A 15,048-nucleotide genomic window follows, 5' to 3' on the forward strand; every position below is an offset into this window, starting at 1 on the left:
TGAGATAAGTGACAAGTGAGCTCAAGTGAGGCACTTGCCGCAGGTGAATCACTAGAAGGGACGCCAAATTAGCTATGCGAATTCTAAACTTGCTCATTAATAATTAAGGGAAAATAGCTTCAGTAAACTTAATAATAAAACAATATGCAAAACGTTCCTAGATTAAAAACAAAAAATTTCTAACACGCCTGTGTTTTCTATTGAATATGAATTAAGTGAAAACGTTGTTGTAGATTTTACTTCGCTAAAGGAAGAAAATTAAATTACGAGAAAACTTGAAAGTTAATGCAATGCGTTTAGTATTATTTCCTATTTATTAAAATACCTGATATAGACGCTACATGACTTCCTTGTATGTCCCACATACATTTTGATGCATCTCATTTAAACTTATTTCCTCGAATTTCTTACAGATATATTTCTCATTCAATTAACTCGGTTCTCACTTCGCGGCAAGGCAAAAACACATAAAAAATCAAAACATCTTCATTAAAAATTTTAAAATAATAAAACCTAAACCACCATATAAACTAAAACAAATAAATAAAAACTAAAGAACCAAATACAATTAAAGGTATTTAAAAAATTATTTTTACAATTAAAACTACAGTTCCTACGCAAAAACAAGCAATTTCGCCAGCGTACAGGAAGACAACACTTCCGGCGCACAAAACTGAACGTTAACTTTCGGTCAAATTGGGCAAAATCCCTGAAGTTGGTACACCATCTGATTTATTTCACTATTCTATCAAGAGCTTCAATTGTACACAAATGGCAGCCTCGTTAGGCTTAGCTATTTAAACTTTTCAGTTGTTGATAATTTTACAACTGTTGCACGCAGGTTAACTGAACACAGGGTTAACTGTTAACTGTTAAGTGCAGGTTAACTGTTAAGGCATAAAAACCTTAACCGAAACAAAAAGAACAATATAATTTAATCACTTTTTAAAGCAAAAAAAATGCACAATTTACCTTCAGTAGAGAGAGCATCTGCCATCAGTAGTTGTTGTTTGCTGTTAATTCAGCATGAATTTAGAGTACCGAGATATCTACAGATTAACTTTGCTCTTTGAATGCGCTCTGCATTGCGTTGTGTTTAACGCTCTTAGTAATTTTGAAGAGTAACTACTGATTGTAATCTGTGATACTGTGAACACCTGTACTGTGATATTGTGTACGAGTATTTCTGCGGAAAGTTCCAGAACTCTAAAGAGTTTCTTTTAACAGAACAAATTTTATCAACTTAACATCGGACCTGTGTGCATTATGCATTCAATCTATTACGAATCCGTACGCAGGAAACAATATATAGCTAATTTGACTATAGAGAGAGGCTTTCATTTACCTTTCTGCCTTAGGTGAAAAAGAATCTAAGCACGGCTCTACTTCCTACAAATTTAGCTATTCAACTCCCTACAGTTGATTACCAACCAAAAGCATCGGAGAAGTTTCAATAAATTATTTATATTACTGGTGAATTTTAAAAAAGGGATTCTTTTATTCCAGTTTTTTATTCCACTAATTTTAATTTCATTCTTTCAAACATGTTTGCAGTGATACTGGTATTACTCGTAGTGTCATCAGTCGATATCAAATGGGCCAGCTTCTGTATAAAAGCTCCTAGCTAGGGCACGAATATTTGCAGGGTTACTCCTACTCCTTAAGAGGTTATCTATCACACATGGCTATACAGTCCCTGCTAGACGGTACTTTTCTGAGAAACGAGATTCTGGTAGCACTGGTTTAAACGGGAAGATTCTTTGAAGAAAGGGCCCCACTTGAAGCGAAGTCACGCCTAGCTACGGAAACAATGTTGCGGCTATGCGGGAGATTTTTCTAATTTCACCGAAAATGTCTCGGCTCCCTGGTAGAGACAACCAATCAGACGAAAGTTCTGCTTCTGAAGGATCACGTGATTCCGATTTGCGCGATAATCGATTACTGTTTGGCGTTCAAGTCTTTGTAGTAAGTGAGAATGGTCACCTAGCTACATGTGTTTCCTGGAATTGTGTGGGTTCTGAGAATTGTCCCTTTCGACTTCAAGTCCCGCGTAGCCGAAACATAATGTGATTGGAACTTTATAAATGCGATACCTTTTCACACTCAACACTCAGTGCAATAGTTCCCAGTGAAAGCAATAGCTCACAGTGAATGCATTGGCTCACAGTGCAATAGTTCTACTGCCTTTCATTGTGGTGCATTCCAGGCAATATTACGATTATTATGGCCATTTAAAAAATTCTGTACACAAAGATATTTATAATAAATTCGAAGAAATATAGTATTTTTCAGAAACATCTGTTATCCAAATGAGATTTTATTAATATATTATAAAGCTTAAATGAGGAAAGCTTCACAATACTCACACGGTATGGATCTAAATATTTATTTCTTTAATGCCATAAACTCTTCTTTATTTCCCATAAATTCATAATTGCGTCATTTTCTATTTCGGCAATTTCATTTTAAAGCTTCTTTTATTCCATGTTTTCTGACATTAGATCACGAGAAAAATTTTGGTGGGTCACTAAAAGATTTGAATTCTTTTGTTAACTATGAATATTTATTTAGTTATTAATTAAATATCTTCTAAACATTGATTATTTTTATAGTTATATGTATTTAATTACTATTATTTCGTTTTTACAAGATTTTGTTTTCCTCTCCATCTCTTTTATAGAACAATTATACGCATGTGGGTCACGATAATTTTCATCTACATATAAGTGAGACGGACGAGTTAAAATGTTGGCGAAGCAATGCTTTAGAAGTGATACACATAAATGAAATCTCGTCATTTGGGGACAATGTGATTTGTATTATTATCCCAAAGAGGCGTTTGCCCAGAAAGGTTATTAATCCCCAAACGGCATCTTGCGTCGAATCACTAAAAGCGTTGAATCACTTTTCAAATTGTTGCCACCAAATATTATCGCCCTGCATTGTATTAAAAGAAATTTAAAAAATGAAGAATCTCTAGGATATTTTTTTTTCATTGTGAGAAAAGAACAGTACTTAGAGCCATCAAATTCTGAATAACGTTGTCCTCCACCCAAATATGGTCACTTGGAAACCCGGGAATTTAGAGTTTGTTTTATTTTCTATTTCATATTTTGTAAATATTTAAAGAATTTTTGATTGAAAAACTCAAGAGTTTCAAAGCCAACAGTGGAAACACTGTACGGAATAAATTATATTTTTCTCCAGCACGCAGGACTGTTTATCGGAAATTCTAAAGATATATTGTTTTCAAATATTTTTAACCCAAAGGAGCGTTAGCCCAAATGCTCTCGAAATATGTATCTGAGTGTAAATGAAAAAAAGCGTTCCTAAAATCTGAAGCTTTAAGATTTTTTTCTATTCTTTTAGTTCCAATTTATTAATTTGAAATCTGCGCTTAAAGCGTTCCGTATACTATCTTATGATGTGCTTAGTCAACCCACAACTTATTTTCAAGATGCACAGTCTCTTGTTTAGATGTCATTATTTTCATTTTGGGAAACTGTTGATTGCAGCAAATATGACACTGGAAACGGAAGCAAAATTTGTATCCCCTAATAGCACTCTTACTGAGTGGCACCAGTTTTTGGATCTGCTCATAAAGAGCTGTTCTGAAACCACATTTAATAGCTAAATTCGTATAATTACTTATTTTAGTCTCTGTTTTTATAAACTAATGTTCATTAAGATGATATTTAAATCATTAAAGAAACTAAGAAAGCAAAGTATTTTTAAATTATAAACTAATTTCAAGCAACAAAAAAGTCGGTTATATACACAAATATAACACACATATATAATATACACAATATACACACACACAGAATATTACACATATATAACATACACAATATACACACACACAATATTGCACATATATACAATACACATATACATTACACATATATACAATACACATATACATTACACATATATACAGTACACATATATTAATATACACAAATCCATAACTACTAAATGATAGAATGATAGTACTAAATCAATTGAAATTTTCTTTTCAGGATGTAGTGACATTATTATAGAGAACTTTTATGCAATTACTATCGAATAACTTCTGTTATTAAGATATAAAAAAATGAAATTAATAAACCTTTAATGTCACCTTATTATAGCTTAATAACGGAAGCTATTCGATGAAATATGTACTGTTTTTATTCAAGTTATGGAATAAATTAGTCTATTAGTTTTTATCGGACATGTATATTTGTACTCATTACAGGTGGGCAAAATAGCTCCTTTATGGGATAAAATCAGTACCGCTCGGTGAATAGTATTTCCTTACACCTTGCCGCATATTAACAATATCCTCACTAGCAAGTTCTAGGCCACTAATTTTGAATGGTGGAATAGTACTTCTTTTTTATGCCTCTCCGCTCACTAATAATATCTTTGATGCATAAGATCAGGAAAGGGAAATGAATCGACTAACTCCTTGGCCTGATTTCTTTCAACTATACTTAATTTTTTTTAATACTAAACGTTAAAGGTTAGCGCTCCTTCTTCGTCAGTATTTAATATTATTATGACGGCAATTCAGTTAATAATTTCGTCCTATTTATTGATAAGCAGAATAATACTGGCTCATACATAACGGTATTTGAGTTAATAATTTCGTCCTATTTATTGATAAGCAGAATAATACTGGCTCATACATGACGGTATTTGAGTTAATAATTTCGTCCTATTTATTGATAAGCAGAATAATACTGGCTCATACATGACGGTATTTGAGTTAATAATTTCGTCATATTTATTGATAAGCAGAATAATACTGGCTCATACATGACGGTATTTGAGTTAATAATTTCGTCATATTTATTGATATGCAGAATAATACTGGCTCATACATGACGGTATTTGAGTTAATAATTTCGTCATATTCATAAGTAGAATAATACTGGCTCATCATTAAAAATGCCATATTTTTATTATCAATATTAAGCATTATAGTCACTCTTTAATATGGAATAATTATATATATATTCAACAATTGCTGTAACATATTCATAAAAGATGCATTATATCGAATATGTCTTTGATATATTTGCTTTCTATTGAATGAGTGGGGATCTTACCAGGTTCCGTAGCATTTGCGCTGTTATTTTTTAGATCAAGAACTGTTGTAGAACAGCATATTGTAGTAGTATGTTCTAGAAAGCAAGAAAAATATAAAATTTCAAAATCAGGTCAATCAACGAATAACTAAATTAAAAAACTAAAAATTCGAAAATTCAAAAGATTATTTCTTAAAAGAGAAATTTTCGTTGCCTTAATCGCCGAAAATCTCTAGAATAATAATAAAGAATAATCACCAACAAGAAACTTATTACAAAAATAATACAAATCACCAATATTACAAGAATAATACAAGTCACCAATATTACAAGAATAACGCAAGGAAATATATTACAAGAAATCACCAATGATCTTCCAATATTTTTCTCCACATAACTGATTGATGAAAATATTTCACCGTGCAAGAAATTATTAATATGATTTTTAAGAATTTTAAACTGAGATTTATAAATTTTTAGGTTATCATATTAGTAACTATGAAACTTTTAAATTTATTAGAGCTTCTATTATCCGAAATTTTTGGAGTCAAACCTGTTTAAAATGCCATTTCTTCTGAATAATCCATGATAATAATCTTCAGTACTTTGTAAGGTCTCGTTTAGTTTATTAACCAGTTATTGTGTGTTAATAAACTACTTCCTGTCTTCCTCGTTTCCCATTTTCCAGCCAGAATGTAAATATCTAGCTCGCGTGATATTCAAATGTGTAAGAAGGAGATAGCATTTAAAGAAAGGGTTTAGAGGGTAGAATTAGAGCGTGTTCTGCCTGCTGAAGGCCACGTTGCTAATCTAATTCTCTTGACGTTATTCTCGCCATTAGGCTTGTCCCGCCGACCTTACGTCAGAGCCAACTTGTGCGTTGCTCTATCTGTATAGCCATTAGACTAACATTAGGCCATTAGGGTTTTACTTAGTTAAGTCAGATTCAATACCTTTGATTTAAGCCATAAATACTGGATTCTGCAAGCATAAGTGAAGCCATCAGTTAATTGAGTTAAATAAAAGGGTTCATTACACCCTTTCCCTATCACCGTGGTACTTTAGAAGACATAATAATAATTCTCTTTTAAATTGTAACGTCTTATATGCTTGGCTATCATAAAATGTACTCTATGTTAAAAAAATATGTAGTGAATAATCACTAAGTCTTTAAAAGCACTACAAAGTCAGGAGAAAGAAGTAAAGAACCATTTATTAACTCAAATCGGTATTAACAGCGGCACCAACTAGTGCTTACAAAAAGGCCAGCAATTTTTGGCTGAACTCAAAAAGGTAGTGAATAACTTAAAAAGTAATGAAGTTAAATATAACCTAACAGCGTTCCAGGATAACTTTCGAGTAAACTGGTTCTGACTCAAACATCGGCGTAAATAAGTCTAAACTCAAAAAGGTAATTAATAACTTTAAAAGTAATGAAGTTAAATATAACCTAACAGCTTCTCATGTTAACTATCGCGTAAGCTCGTTCTGACTCAAACATCGGCGTAAACAAACCTAAACTCAAAAAGGTAATGAGCAACTTAAAAAGTAAGAATTTAAATACAGCCTAAAAGCTTCACAGTTTAACTATCGCGTAAGCTGCCTCTGACTCATCAAACATCAGCGTAAACAAGCCTACTGGAAAGAATAACTCAACGCCGCAGAATTATAATCGCTATAAAATCAAAGACAGCAACGTGGCCTTCAGGCAGGCTAAACACGCTCTGATTTCACCTTCTCAAGCCTTCCCTTAAATACTAACTGCTTTCTATCTCATTTCAATAACCGAGCGCTAATCAACTTGCATTCTGGGGAGAAAGTGTGAGTTGAAAGCAAGAGCGATAGAAAAGGTGTTTAACCCTAAAACATGCGGTTAAGTCAATTAAATAAATCCTCATAAAGTCTTAAATCGTTTCACACATTTTATGTTCCCAAAGACTACGAAACGACATAAATTAAAGGTAGAAATAAATACATATGTCGTTATCAAGACAATAAATAAACTTGCGTTATATTTACGGATCTGTACAACAATATAGTACTTGCGCCCTTCTATGTCATATAAATTATTAAGACTGTTTAGATTGCTTTATCTTTGGAGGGGGAGGTTGCTTGTAAAAATATTTGCTTCAGCAATTTAAAAGTGGCTCAATTATTATTTTAATTAAACTGTTACTTTTAAATTGCTTAATTAAGGTCCCATGTTCCATTAATGAAAATGGGAAAATGGAAAATGAAAATTAATTTATGAATGTTATTTATTAGTATAAAAATTAAATGCTTATTAAATGTTTTTATAAATGCTATATATCATAGATTCTAAAAAAAGAGCTTAAATAAAGTCATTAAAGTATCCTATAGCTAACATCAATCAGCTCGTTATAATGCTATTTTTATATTCCATTTTTCTTCCTATGAAACTAAAGATAAGTATTTTGACAAGAGAAACATTTTTAACATTTTCATGCTGCGACACATTAATCAAAACTATCAAAGCTATAACAGTATTTGTTAACAACTCATATCAGTAAACTGACTGAACATTGCTGTTTCTATAGAGGAAATCTTTAATCATACTGAATCATAATCTTCGAGCTCTGGCAACTGTGTAGGTATTCTTGCAGAAGAAAATATTCAATTTAAAAAGTGTAATATTTCATTATAACTGCCTAACAAGTAAAACACTTAATCTTTTAAGAAGAAACAAGTAAACACTTAATCGTGAAGTTAAAAGAAATTTATATAGATTGCTTCGGTAAAATGGTTAAGTTGAGAGTCTCCATACACGTTTACGCATAATTTTCATCCCCATATCAAGTACTAATACCGAAATAAAAAGGTGATAACGTGTATAATAGAAATTTAACTTGCATGGTTTTAATTAAATGTACTAAAATATTAAAATTAATATGTTAGTTATCATACTAGATCTTGAAGATGTGGAATTAAAAAATAAAATCATGGAGCTGTTAACAATGGCAGGTTTCAAATCGAAATCGAAGAAATGTAAGACAACTGAATGCAATTGATTCTTATTAAAGACATTTCGGTATTACTAATTTTTCTTTGAAATTCTGTTAATATGTTAATGGTATTCATATAAACTCTGAGATTAGGAAAGTTGTTCCTTCTTTCAATCATGTTAAGTCCATTAATGAAAGATGGACTTAACATGATTACTCCTAACTAAGAGACTTAAGAGTCTCCTGGAGGGACTTGAGAGGCTATTAACGTTGTGCAATGTCCCCCCCCCCTCTCTCTCTCTTTCTCGCTTTAGACGTAGCTGGAAGGTCCTAAGATAAAGGTCCAACTATGTGTTTTAGACGTAGCTGGAAGGTCCTAAGAAGTAGCTGGAAGGTCCGAAGTTAAAGTTCTTAACTGATCAATCTCCTTATGGCATCTTACATTTAATGTCATTTATCGATCCTTCGTAGACCTTATGAGTCTTTTGGACGGCCTAGGCCGCACTTCCTGATGACATCACCCGCAGTTTGCAATTGATGTCATTATGTAGATACTATTATTCCAGATACTCGTTACTATCAGCTTGCGAATGACCAGCTCCATATCTCAGTGCATCTTCTAAACAACTATAAAAACAAATTTTCAAGAAACCCTGCAGACTTGTGATTTTGGCGCCCTGGCAAGAAACACAATGCTATACCCTTACTTCGAAACATCGATCCCTCTCAGAATTTTTAAGAAACATATACTCTTAACCTTTTATCAAAAACTAAATTCTTTCACTGCATTTTTTTCATTTGCATTTATATTCCTTGTTCCTCTTGTATGACACGATTATAGTGCGAAAAAAACCGACACGAGTTGTAGTGAAGTGTATACCAGAAACTCTTCTGCATAAATGGAACTAGGAACTAGTAAAATCCTCTGATTCTGGTCTCACCTCTATGATTCTGATGTGATGAGCCTTCAAACGAGAGGCACCCCTAGGTCCTTAAGTGATAAGTCCTTAAGTGGTAAGGAGCACGATTAATACCCTGCTGTACACCAGCAGGGAATTGCACCAAAACATCAAATCCTTTAACGAGATGTTTTTTCAACCAATGGCGGGCTCTCAGCCGACTTCGGCTTGCACGGAATGCACCAAAACATTAAATCCTTTGACGAGATGTTTTTTTCAACCAATGGCGGGCTCTCAGCCGACTTCGGCTTGCACGCAATGCACCAAAACATTAAATCCTTTCACGAGATGTTTTTTTCAACCAATGGCGGGCTCTCAGCCGACTTGCATGGAATGCACCAAAACATTAAATCCTTTGACGAGATGTTTTTTCAACCAATGGCGGGCTCTCAGCCGACTTCGGCTTGAGCGCTACTAAGACCAGAAGTGGTGGTCACTTTATTAGGAGCCGCCTAATAAGTGGGCCATCTTTGCCTCCTATGAAGGGACAGACAGTTACAACCATGCTTTCTCCGAGATTCGAACCCGGGCCCTTTGGTATCGCATTCGGCTCCCCTAATCACTATACCGTCTGGGTGGGGCCTTTGATGAGACGTTAACTAAAGGAAATAGTAATACGCAAAAGAGGAAAACCGTAAAATTTGCTGACGTGTATATGGTCTCGTGATTGACTGCTGAGTTACGGTTAACACCTTCATGGTGCTCATTGTAGAGTCTTTAAAAATATTTAATAAAGTGGAATTTGTAATTAACGAGCCCACCTCTATTCTTAAAACGTAAGGAATCTGTATGTATACATGTATGTATGTACATATATTTTCCGCATTGCGAAAACACACCGGCATACAGATCCGACAAATTTTTGAAAACCCTATAGCCCTCTACCCCAAAAACGTGCACCTCGAAGCCGAATTCTGAATTTCGAATGTATTTATTTATTTCATATTCTGGGAGAATTTAATGACAATTCAGTTAACAAACTGGACCATTTAAAGCAATGAGTTGCCACAGGCAAAGCATAAGATATTTATGTTTCAAACTTAAATAGAGGACTCAGCAATTTTAATTTTGAGTGGTTACTTTCTATATTTTGGACGTTTCTTCCAGCATTCGGCCCACCAGCGGCCGAGCAGTAAAGTCGCTGAAAACTGGTAGTTCGGTCCGTGGTTCGAATCCCGCGAACGGGCTGGCTGCATGGGTGTTTGCGTGGTTTTTCCCATGTGTAACGTGTATACGAGCCAGTTGCCCTTAGAAAGGCCTCCATGAAGGCATCCCTCCCCTTAGGCAGATAGCCCTAGTGTGCTTTGCCATAATTAAATACACCACACCGTACACCATCTTCCAGCATTCATGTGCGAAATGCTATTTCTGCTTTTCGAATTCTGGACTTTGCAACTGCAGCTGATTGGCTAGGTAGCTCCTGGCCCCCATATGCCTGCAAATTCGCAGATATTTATTTCCGCTCTTTAAGAGCTGACTGTCTGTTATATATAATGTAAATAGTGAACTTTTACTTGATTTTTTTTACTGTTTGTGTCCTGTATGTTTTACTTTGTATATTAGTAGTTGGCAAGGTAGGAGTTTCGGACTCGCCACCACATTCCACGTGACCAGTCTCATGCGTTGCTTTCTAAACATCGAAGCAAAAGACTTCTTCTTGTATCGCCTCTTCAATTCTACCTCGTATGGCGAACTCTCATCTTCTCATCTTAATATGAAGTTTCCATCCCAAAATCGTCCAATTCATGTTCCACAGGTGTAAGGACAGCACCAATTTAGGCGGTGAGGTGACTATATTCCCTTTTCAGGTTATTGCCGACCACCTGAATCGCGTGTGGACGAGCGTTGCGTCCATCAACAGAAATCTAGGACCAATTGAGCTCCTGAAAAGTCGAACATAGGCCTTTAAGATTTCTCTATAATTCAAGGAAACCTTTATCAAGCATATGCAGGAGTGTATGGCCATCCAACGTAATGGTCCAAACCATTACACCTCCACCACCATAATGATCTTTTTCGCTGATGAAGGACGGATCGTATCGTGTTCCAGGTTCTCTCAAGTACGCCGAGAATCACCGAATCTCGAATCATCTCGAAAAAGGAATCATGCTCCACTGAAGTCTGGTCCAAGGCTCATGTTGGCTGCACCATGCTAAACATGCTGTCTTGTGTGCCGCAGTGAGTGAGACGCAAACAGCAATTCTTTTGACATATAGTCCTATCTCATGAAGCCTTTGGCCAATTGTAGACCTTGGAAACTTGGTTCCAGATGCAGCATACAGCTGTGAAGCTGTAGCTTGTCCTATATCACCAAATAACGATCCTTATCCGTAGTTGTGGATCTTGGTCGACCTTGTTCTGGTCTTCTAGATAAGGATCCAGTGTCTTGAAACTGTTTCAATAAATCTGCATAAATTGCAGACTACAGCTGACGTTACTTTGAACTTTGTAGCCACCTGCGCTTGTATTTGCCCTGCCTCCAATCTTCCAATAGTTCTCCGTTTGATTACCTCATCCATACGTCCGTGGCTACTCATTTTACCCAATACCTTAAAAAATTCACCCAACCCTTGCTCGAAATACGTCGAATGTCGAGAAGGAGTACGAGCACAAAAATCACCAAAATCTCCTGGTATGCTTATATCCTCTGCACAATGGCAGCTCTGAAGATACACACGTGTACGCGTGCATACCTGTCCGCCTCTGAATAGGTGCATAATTTTTGGCCTCATAATTAATACCTTTGGTTCAATACTTTTCATAAAAATAGACAAACATTCACATTCTCTTAATTTTGCACAAATGTATTATTAAATACTAACTGGGGCAGTGAAATTACACTAGCTTAAAAATTATGCTTTTTGGCCCCACACATAATATTAGTATTCATATTTGAAATACATCACTTAAATTTTTTTTAAGTATGTGAATAGAAAATAATCCTTGTGAATTCAAAAAAAAATTTTTTTTCATAGCTTTCTAGCAAATAATAAGGAAATTGTTAGCTAAAGCAAACTAATAGAAGCATATTAGATTTGTTAATAAGATTTCAAATTTTATAAAAAAAAAAGTAGAAATTGATTTTAAAGAAATAGTTTAAAAGTTATTGCATTTCTCTCCTAGGAAGATTATTTAAAGTTCTTTTTTAGTTTAAAAAGAAAAAGGAAGAAAAAAACAAACCTGATCTTATGTATCCCACACTTTAATAAAACCAATTATATTAGCAAATAGGAAAAATATAGCTTGAGCCTAAAGTGAAGAAAAAATCTTCGTTGGTCTTACAAATATCAGAAATTTTAATTTTTTGAATAATTAGGTAAAACAATTTTTTATGTATAAAAATTAATATATCTCTAAACAGTGGTTGTGCAGCGGAAAGATTTTTAAAGTTCTTTTTTAGTTTAAAAAGAAGAAGGAAGAAAAAAGCAAACCTGAACCTTTAATAAAACCGATCATATTAGCAAATAGGAAAAATATAGCTTGAGCCTAAAGTGAAGTAAAAATCTTCGTTGTCTTACAAATATCAGAAATTTTAATTTTTTGAATAATTAGGTAAAACAATTTTTTATGTATAAAAATAAATATTTCTCTAAACAGTGCTTGTGCAGCGGAAATGTTCAAATGCTGTCATCCAACTATACATAAAAATTTTGTTTCTTTTACGTATTGTAACGCATTTTTAAAAATTATTTTTTAGTTTAGGATAAATCGTATAAAATTCATATATATAAGATATAAGAATTTATATACGTTACGCATGTACTTGTTCATGTGCTTTTATATAAATTATACATATGTCGAAATATACTATATTATACTCATTTATATGCATATTATACATGCACTGAAAGTTTTGAAAGATTTCATTTTCACTCAAATATACACTTTAAAAAGAGATCATTTTTATTTTATTGTAATGAAGTTTAAACTGGTAGAAATCAAGTTCAGTAATGATATTATTTTTAGAATGAGTTAAATACCGTGTAAAAAAAGTGTCATTTTCTAAGCAATGTTGTCTAATCACATTTATCATCTGGGTAATTAGCCTTAACATTAATAACATGATACAAAAAAGAATGCAAAAACATTAGATCAGCAAATTGAAGTGGCAATACGTAACTAAAAATATTTAAATTCCTAAATGCATAAAATAGAAACAATTATATATTTTCTGTCAATTTTTTTAACCCTTACGTTGCATTTTCCACAAATTCTTTGTTGAAATGAAAATAATTTTTCTACTGTTGCCACCCATTGGATAAAATATAATTTAGACAGGTTAATAATGCTTTGTAATCAATTATTTCCCAACTGAAGAAAGGAGAAATTCCACAAATAAATGAAATATACTAGAATCAATAATTACGATAATCACACAGGATTTAAATTAATATTTTCCATAGGCAATGGGAAAATGATATAAAACGCATGTATGGATTAAACACTTTTAAGATTAAAATTCCAAAGCTAAAATACTGAAATCCGAAGTTAGCCATTTTCGTTATTTATTGCATCGTAAACTGCATCAAACCTTACATTTGACTAAAATCCTACACTTATCTTACACTAATACTAAAATCCTACATTTGATTCCTCCGCTACTACTAAAATATTACATTTGACTATTCTTCTCACGAGCCCATTTTCTCAACTTAGGAAACTGCATGGATCTCATACATATTTCCTTATATATAAAATAACTAAACTTTTTACCGGGAGTAGTATGATTTTCGGCTTGATCCTCTTGCCCTTTGACACATAAAACAAAACACAAAAACATAACCACTTTAAAAATTTGCATTCTGTTCAGACTTAGAATTTGGAATCACAGAACTCTGCTAGATGGTTTCAACGTCGCCGTTCCAGTACCAGAAAGAATAGATATTAGAAGGATGTGAACCATGTCCTCTGTTGCTGCTCGTCTTTGTTTGTCTTTGCCTTCCTAATCTGCTGAAGGTAATAGAATTATATATGACATGTCCAGGATTTGCGAGTAGGACATTAAAAAGAAGATAAGAGGTGTTAGTTGTAAGGCATTGTCACCTTATAGAAGGCCATGATTTTATGCGTCTTTTCTTTATGGCTTCTACTTTCGCATTTTTCTCCCTGAAAAGATGGTGGAATGTTACATATGAAAGAATGTTTAATCTGCATTAAAACGTGTCTCGGCAGTTACCAGATACAGTAAAATAAAAGATTTAAAACTTAGCTTCTATCATTAAAATTCGAGGTTACGAGATCGTGCAGTATATTTTTCTCAGTTGTTCCGTAAACAAAAAAGAAGTTTTCCTTTTCGCGGAAACTTATACAGAAATTTTATTACTAGAATTGAGTGCAGTTGATGTAATTAAATAAAATAATGATTTAAAAGCACAAAAATTAAATATAAATGTTTATCTTTTTCAATTAGCTCCTTAATTTAGAAATTCCCATGGCTAATCATTAGAATATGGTAACAGGTAGTTTGGCGACATTTTGGTAAGGCGATAAAAATTACTAGCTAGGACTTTAGCAATAATCTGAGAAGTACACAGTTCGAATCAGATTATTTTGTCTCAGAGAAATGAGAGATCATGAGACATGTAATGTGACATTTTCCGGAAAATTCCGATCGTGATTTTAGCTAATAAGCACTTAAAAACAATTTCGCTGCTGAAGTGCAGAATCGCCCACTGATTTGTTTGGCGTTTTTTACAAGAGTAAGAAGAATTGATTTTTGTCAATTTTCTTTGACTTTTTAAGTGAAAATAGGTCGATGTGTATATAGATAAAGTCAAGAGTGTGCGCAATGCCATTTTTGTGCAATTCTGGGATGATTTTTTAAGTGAAAATAGGTCGACGTGTAACGTGTATGTGGTACCGTGTATAGATACCGTGTATGTATGTGTCGATGTGTACCGTGTATGTGGAATACTTAAAAACGCGGCAAGCAGTTTGCGATTCTGCACTTTCTCCCAGTTTCGCACCTAATCTTCGTCATGATTAAGCATTTTTGTTCCATAAAAGTTCTAGTATAAGCGAAATTCGGCTAGCAGATTGTTGGAAAAAATG

General features: G+C 33.6%; 1 protein-coding gene across 4 annotated transcripts in view; it reads right to left on the reverse strand.

Moving 5' to 3' along the window:
* Positions 1-13,904, reverse strand: part of LOC118199903 (uncharacterized) — a 134,938-nt gene extending 121,034 nt beyond the window's left edge. Inside the window, exons 1-2 of one of the 4 annotated variants that reach the window (XR_015044086.1) lie at positions 13,711-13,903; positions 5,097-5,171 (exon numbers count right to left, since the gene is read on the reverse strand). Coding sequence is in view for 3 of the 4 variants with exons in the window: in XM_085827052.1 (XP_085683178.1) it covers positions 5,097-5,171; positions 13,711-13,798 (163 nt within the window). In the remaining variant the exon portion in view is untranslated. Of the gene's footprint in view, positions 1-5,096; positions 5,172-13,710 lie in introns of all 4 variants that reach the window. The other 3 variants (XM_085827052.1, XM_085827051.1, XM_085827053.1) reach the window with 3 other exon arrangements.
* Positions 13,905-15,048: the final 1,144 nt, after the last annotated feature.

The sequence above is a fragment of the Stegodyphus dumicola genome, chromosome 11 (genome assembly GCF_044657685.1).
Source record: "Stegodyphus dumicola isolate Sdum_Otavi_A_Nest chromosome 11, ASM4465768v1".
In the NCBI taxonomy this organism is placed as follows: domain Eukaryota; kingdom Metazoa; phylum Arthropoda; class Arachnida; order Araneae; family Eresidae; genus Stegodyphus; species Stegodyphus dumicola.